Genomic DNA, 7,551 nt, shown 5'->3' with positions numbered 1-7,551 from the left:
AAGACTTGGACACCCAAACAGTTGAGCACAGTAGCTTTAGGAGCAGGTTCGAAAGCTGGAAAAATAGCGGAACAGGTTTAAAACGAGTTCACCAAGACAAACCTTAGTTGGAACCATGAAGAATAATCTGAAGGGACAGAGTATGAGTTGAAAACGACTTACGTGAGCAGAAAAATGGGTTGAGCTAACTTGAAGACGAATGGAATTCAAAACCCTAGCATAGTACTATTGAGGGAACAAGAAAGTGAGCAAGGGATTTTTTTTTTCTTTCTAAAAGTGGTAGAAAGTGAGAGTGTTAGGCTGATTTAGGGGCTTTGGACACTCTATGGGTCAGCCTTAAGCCCAATTGATTATGATAGACCTTTAAAATTAGGGCAGAAAATAAAGTGGATCTTATATTTTTGTTATTGTAATTAATTACTTTTTTTTTATTAAAATTAATTACTATTCAATAATTTTTATAATAATATTATACTAAAAAAACTAGAAGGAAAACACATATGTTAATTAAAGAAGTTTTAGAAAATGATAATTTAACAAATTTTTGGTAAAAAAAAAACTATTTTATTACTTATTCTGGTTAAAAAAATTAATCTATTTTAATTTTATTTATGAGGACTTTTAAAAAATTTGTTGAAAAAAATTGATCAAAAATTAATTTTCCTAAAGTTTTAGGATGAGAGTCGGTGAAAATAAATATGAAGAATATTTGGTAGCAGAAGACGGAAGAATTTGTATTGAGAAATGATGTTTGGATATTTTGTACATAAATTTTGTTTGCACTCTCTTATCTTCCACTACACTGCGTCAAGTTGATGTGTACGTCGATTGTGTAAGTAAAAATTGTTAGCAGACACGGCCCAGCAAGCGGTTCTTCTGGTCAGTGTCAAAACTGCTACACATCAGTAGTGACACAATCCCAGCACGAGATTTGGCACATTACAACATTACTACTAATAACAACAACAAAAACTACAACATTAACGAGGAAAATGAAAAACATTAGAGAGAGGTTTTAATGTAAATATTAGGTTGCAATATATATTGTTTGTTTGACTTTGTATTTGTATATGTATGTCTGTAAATTAAAAAAGAAAAGGGATTGCTTGGGAGTGAACATAATTTACTAAAAATGTGTGGTTAGGCTTTTTCTGAAAATGGAGATTTCTTGAAGGAACAGAAAGATATCGAAAGCAGAGGATGAAGACCTTTTCCAAAAATTGAAGGAGTGTTGAATGGGAGAGATTGACACGAACAAGACAGCGTGACAGAAGAGGGGGGGAAGTGGGGGCTTTTCTGACTCAGATTTGCTTCCCTTAACAAAACCAAACAAAAGCCAATTGGGTGAGAGAAAGAGAATATTATGACTCATAGAAAGAAGAAAGGAATAGTGAATAAGGTGAATGAATGAATGAATGAATACGAAGGAACTAATATAGCATAGCTTCGTGTATGGCATGATGAGTACAGCTAGTAGCTTTAGCACCACCAAAAGCTTTTCCTTTTGGTAGTTCACGCCTCCCTCTGCTGTCTAAACTGTAAAGAAACCTATCACTTCGATGGGATTGGACGTATGCATGTATCATCTGACACCACACTTTGTATCATTCTGATTTTATTCATACTCATCATCATCATCAACAAATACAACCTTCTCATGCATTAATCATCATTTTTTTTTTCTTACTTAGTGAAAATCAATATAATATATAATGATTCTTTTTTTATGTAAGATTTGATGCACCTTTTCCATGCTAGACTTGTCATCTACATACATATCAACTGTACTTCTCATTGATGGCCTTGTTTTGTCCCTTTGTGGGAATAACCTGCGTTTGAACAAGGGCAACGAGAAAAAGAAAAAAAGGAAATGCCGCTACTCTGAGAGATTCACGACACACAAAAAATGGTTTGGATTTGGATGAATATTGAATCAATACTCATGAACACTATTTTATATGCCCCCATGTGTTTGTCCTCGCAGGGTGTTGCGCTTTCATCAATTGCATCTGTCTCACTTTTCTGCCACTGTGTCCTTCCAACCTCGGCCTTGACAAAACAACACTGAAATGATAGATGCATTCATCAGAATCACTTGCCTTTTCTTTCTCTTTCTTTCTCATCCTCCAAAAGATGCCAACAACACACACAGATATACATCAACCACTTAATTAATTATGCTCTCAACAAATCAACAATTCAACAAACCCAAACATGTTTTCATCTTATTATATATACACTTGTCCCACTTACCACCGATGCCTCAACACAACACCCAATAATTTCTTTCTTCACATCATAACCACCACCAACTTCTAAATCCCACGTCTTTTGTTCCATTTCTGGTTGTGTTGCATCACACTTCTTCACTTCCAAAACCGTCTTCCCTTCTCTCCATTCTCCAACACCCCACTGAAAATGAGGAACAGAAACAACCATCCCAGGTGATTGCTATAGCTAGGAGGAGTCAGCAAACAACATGACAACAACAACATCAACAACAATTATCCTTCCAAAAGCCACCTTTTTCGTTTTCCCTTGTCCAACCTACACTGCTTTCCCCTCTTAGGTTCTTCCCTAAAAACGTTTCCACACCCATTTCCCCCACTATCTTTCCAAGCAAAATTTACGCAGCAAAACAAGAAACCATGCATAACCTTTCCTTTAACATTAAAGGCAAGCCTAGCTAGTATAAACTGCACTCCTCAACTTTTTTACTTTGTGTTTAAACCAAGCAAACACAGATAATCTTATACATATCCATCTCGAGCCAACCGAATATATTTATATATATGGAAGGTTTTCACCCTTCAATGACGTCTCCTTTTTCGTACACATTCCCCATCAGTGGTGCTGGAAGTAGTACTACTACTAGCAATCTTACCACTGCCACTTACAGCACTTCTACTATATGGATGAACAGCAGAATATGGAGCAAGCTCCCTCAGAGGCTTCTCGACCGTGTAATAGCCTTCCTTCCTCCACCAGCTTTCTTTCGTGCACGTTGTGTTTGCAAGAGATGGTATGCACTTCTCTTCTCCAACACCTTCCTTGAATTATACCTCCAAGTCTCTCCACACCGCCACTGGTTCATATTCTTCAAGCACCACAAAACCCGCAAGAGCTACATCTACAAGAACAACAACAACAACAACGGTAGTGGCTGTGGACATGGTGCAGCCTCTTCCTGTGAAGAAGGGTACCTCTTTGATCCCTCTGACATGGCATGGTACCGTATTTCCTTTGCTTTGGTCCCTTCTGGCTTCTCTCCGGCCTCTTCTTCTGCTGGTTTACTTTGTTGGGTTTCTGACGAGGCTGGTCCCAAGACCATGCTTCTGTGCAACCCTTTGGTCGGTTCTCTCACTCAGTTACCTCCCACGTTGAGACCTAGACTCTTCCCTTCCATTGGCTTAACCATCAGCCCCACCTGCATAGATGTCACTGTTGCCGGGGATGACATGATATCTCCTTATGCAGTGAAGAACTTGACATCTGAAAGCTTTCACATCGATGGAGGAGGGTTTTACTCCTTGTGGGGCACCACCTCTTCTCTGCCTAGGCTTTGCAGCCTTGAATCCGGTCGAATGGTTTACGCTGAAGGGAAGTTTTACTGCATGAATTGCAGCCCTTTCAGCGTTTTGGCTTATGATATCACATCAAACAATTGGTTCAAAATACAAGCCCCAATGAGGAGGTTCCTCAGGTCTCCAAATCTCGTTGAGTGCAAGGGGAAGCTGCTTCTTGTTGCGGCTGTTGAGAAGAGCAAGCTGAACGTGCCAAAGAGTTTGAGGGTGTGGAGTTTGCAGGCTTGTGGGACAATGTGGGTGGAGTCAGAAAGAATGCCACAGCAGCTTTATATTCAGTTTGCTGAATTAGAAGTTGGAAACGGATTTGAATGTGTAGGGCATGGGGAGTTTATTGTGATCATGATTCGTGGCACAGACAAAGCGTTGCTGTTTGATATATGCAGAAAGAGGTGGCAGTGGATTCCACCTTGTCCTTACATTGCACATGATGGCTTTGAATTGCATGGTTTTGCGTATGAACCTAGACTCGCCACTCCTGTCACTGGCCTCCTTGATCAATTGGCTCTTCCCTTCCAGACTTTTACTGCTTAAATCAGAAAATCATTTTCAAGTTTGTCATATATATGCAATGATTTAATCATGCTATGATTATCAAGGAATGCATGTAGGACAATGAAAAACTATTTCAGTATTAGTGATTTGGTTTGTAAAATCAGTTTTAACGTGTCCCTACACTGGTTAATTACTTAGCTGTTACAATACTTCGGAGGTGTGGTTTGGAATCTAATCAACTAGGTTGCGAATGCAATTTTATGTGGCCTCTTTTTCATGTTATCTGCTTCCACATGCAGCAGCTATAATGTCTATTACATGTTATTTTCCTAATCCCTCCAATGAACTCATTGAATAAGGTCTCATGGAGAAAGTTTAATCAGTGATTTATTCTCATATATATGCTGATATGAACGCTTAGATTTTTCCTGTTTCCATTCATTTCTTCCTGTCTTCTATTCAGCTAAATCAATCTCGTGACCTCTGAACTTCTAAATTGGAACTAGTTTTTTGCATTCAAGAGATAAAATTGTTGCTTTTTTAACAAATTATTTCACGTTTCTTCACTGATATTGATGCAATATTTACAAGACGAATGTTATATAGTATGTATACTTTTTGTATTTTATTATTTGAAAGCTTTGGAGTAAGTAAAACAAGTTTTAAATAATTGTTCTAAAAGACAAGTCAGTTACTATATATAAATAAGGATTTCACAACATTATTTCCCTTTTATAATCTATTTTATTAATTTATATTTTATCATTATTTAAATTACTCATTTTTTTTAAATTGAATTGTAAGAATTATACAAGTTTATTACGAATTTTAAGAATTTACCTAAAAAACTTGATAATAAATTAACATAATTTTGCTATTAGTATCATAAACGCATATAAATTTAATAATTAATTTGAGTATTTGAAAATTTTGAAAGGGAGTAACAACTCTTATATAGCCATGAGTAACCTTTGACAAATTCAAAAGTTTTACAATGTAATTAGCAAGTAACAAAAGTTTACATCATTTTATTTTCTAAGCTTTAGCTTCATCGCATGGAAAGAGTGCTTCCAAATTTTGACACAGGAAATACTACAAGTATTATTAAATTAAGTCATTTTTATCTAATTTTTTAGTGTATACTAAATTATGAATGCGTATGTTTTTCTTTTAAATTACACAACTTACACTTCATATATAAAAGAAGTAACTTAAAAAGATAGGATGAGAGAAAATTGTGGAATCAAGGAACTCAATGTTTTATAAAATCTTTGAATAATCATCTAGATATTATAGTTTAGAGGATTTTTGTTCTCTAATAGTTAGACTTAGGAAGAAAGATGAATTAGTAATACAACTGTTTAAGAAATGGTCAACATAGATATGAGTTGGGAGAACCAATATCGGACTCAATCGTGGCTGAGCATAAGGAAACATCGATTCTAATAGCAATTAATTTGTTTCAGTCCTAAAGACATCACTAGAATTTTGAATTTTGAGATATTTAGTGTGTTTGTAACACTTCACTCATTCACTACAACAAAAAACATTATGCAACAACACAAAATTGTGAGTTAAATCACAAAAATTGTGGATTAAAATTTAGACAACATTTTTTCAGATATAGTTTAGGTGAGCGCAGCCGTAGGTAATAGGACACAGTTATCAGTACAACAACAATTTTAAAATCGTTGCTTAAAATTTTCATAAAAGACAACGGTTTTGACATACGTATTTTTTAAAATTTCACATTTTCAACACTGTGAACTCTTTGAAATAAGTTTTGTATTTTGAACAAAAAAAGGAGGGATAAAATATTTCTAATATAAAAACTTTAATTTTTAGTGTATTTTAGACCACATTTTTATGAATTAGCTCACACTTTTTACGAAGATAATTTTTATACCTATGATCCGGTTTAGTGTTGTGTAAAGTCATTTTTATTGTATCGATTATCTTTGATTGTGCTTGGTCATATTAAACTTGATACGGATAGATTTATAGCTCGTGAATTCTAATGATATTTAGTATGCTAGTAAGGTGAGTTCTCTTAGGAAAGTTTTGTAAATAAAGTTTGTATATGGAATGAAATACTCCAAAAATCTCATTTTATATATTCTTTCATGTAATAAAAAAATATGTTGAAAACCAGATAAGAGAAAAAAGAGAGAAGAACAAAGTGGGTGTGCGGATTACTGATACACAGTACATATAAGACATCGAATTATGTGCAGAAAACTGTTGGAGATGTATTTTGGTTTGACCGTCTTCATAATCGTTGAATTGCAAACTATAAAACTTGAGAAATCTCAAAACTATTACATGTGTTTAATGGCCATATGTATTCACCAAGAATAATGCTACGAAAAACATCTTCAGGAACAGGATTTGAGCCCTTGTAATTAGTAGCAGCTGATAATTCTGAAATTGATAAATTTGATGCGTTTGAATTTACCTTAATAGGTACAGTATCATTGGTCTGAGATCTCTGCACAACACCCCAAATCTCTAATGAACTATGATGGCTTGGTATAAACGATAACTTTGTTTTAGATGAAGGTGTGATCTACTGTTCACGATTGCGTGTTGGTATTGTGGCTAATTTGGGAAGGTCAAATGGATATAGCAGTAGGAAACTTACATTTATGCTTATATGATTCCCACCTACGTCTCTAATTCAAATTGCTGGTTTTTTTTTTTTTTAAGAGATTTCACTTACACACAACACTTTTACTTTAACTATACTACACCATTAAATAAATTTGAATTTGATTTCAAACTCCAACCACAAACCACGTAATCCCATGAACCAAAAACTTCATTGCGTAAAAGGAACACAACCCTTGTTTCAATTCTGCACTTGTACTCTTTTAGCATACTAATTAGAGCCATGATATATTAAAATTTAGCTATTATATTATAATCATCAATAAAAAAAACACTTTAGCATTCCATAATCTAAGTTACAAATATTGCTCTATAGATAATCAAATAATAAGAAAAAGGTTAACTCTCCTTACTTGAGTTTATAATTCAACTCTTTTAATGAGTGTCTTTAACATTTTTATAAGAAATCACACTCATTATTTTCTTTATTCTTATTTGTCTTCAATTTTTCAATACACGTACACATCCTAGTCAACTTCCAATTCGCTTTTAATCTTTCCCAACATCCAAAATTTCTTTTAGTGTTAATAATAACTAATAAGTGCTCTAAATAAGGATTGAATCAAAGTCTTCTCCACTAACATGTTCTAACAAAATGAGTTACCACATCTTTTAACCATAACATAATCATAATAACCTAAATACACACCTAACACGTCATTTATTTATTCTATCAAATCAAAATATTTTTTCCGGGTCTCACAACTAGCACTAATTAGCTATTGGTCCAAGACAACCTCTAACCATTCCATCATCAAATGAGTGGCTGTATTCAAATTAATCGCTTTTGGAAAGTTAGCATGAG

The 7,551-nt window shown here is 34.4% G+C and overlaps 1 protein-coding gene across 1 annotated transcript; it reads left to right on the top strand.

Moving 5' to 3' along the window:
• Positions 1 to 2,284: 2,284 nt before the first annotated feature.
• On the top strand, positions 2,285 to 4,376 carry LOC114179845 (protein UNUSUAL FLORAL ORGANS). The gene has a single exon (XM_028066324.1). The coding sequence runs from the start codon at positions 2,793 to 2,795 to the stop codon at positions 4,116 to 4,118; it is 1,326 nt and encodes a 441-aa protein (XP_027922125.1). The 5' UTR covers positions 2,285 to 2,792; the 3' UTR covers positions 4,119 to 4,376.
• The last annotated feature ends 3,175 nt before the right edge of the window (positions 4,377 to 7,551 follow it).

Source organism: Vigna unguiculata, chromosome 3 (genome assembly GCF_004118075.2).
Source record: "Vigna unguiculata cultivar IT97K-499-35 chromosome 3, ASM411807v1, whole genome shotgun sequence".
Lineage (NCBI taxonomy): Eukaryota > Viridiplantae > Streptophyta > Magnoliopsida > Fabales > Fabaceae > Vigna > Vigna unguiculata.
Note: the sequence above shows the minus strand (reverse complement) of the source record. Positions and strands in the feature narration are given on the sequence as shown.

Bases quoted from the DNA above. Each gene is read 5' to 3' on its own strand.
- LOC114179845 (XM_028066324.1), top strand. From the start codon at position 2,793: ATGGAAGGTTTTCACCCTTCAATGACGTCTCCTTTTTCGTACACATTC.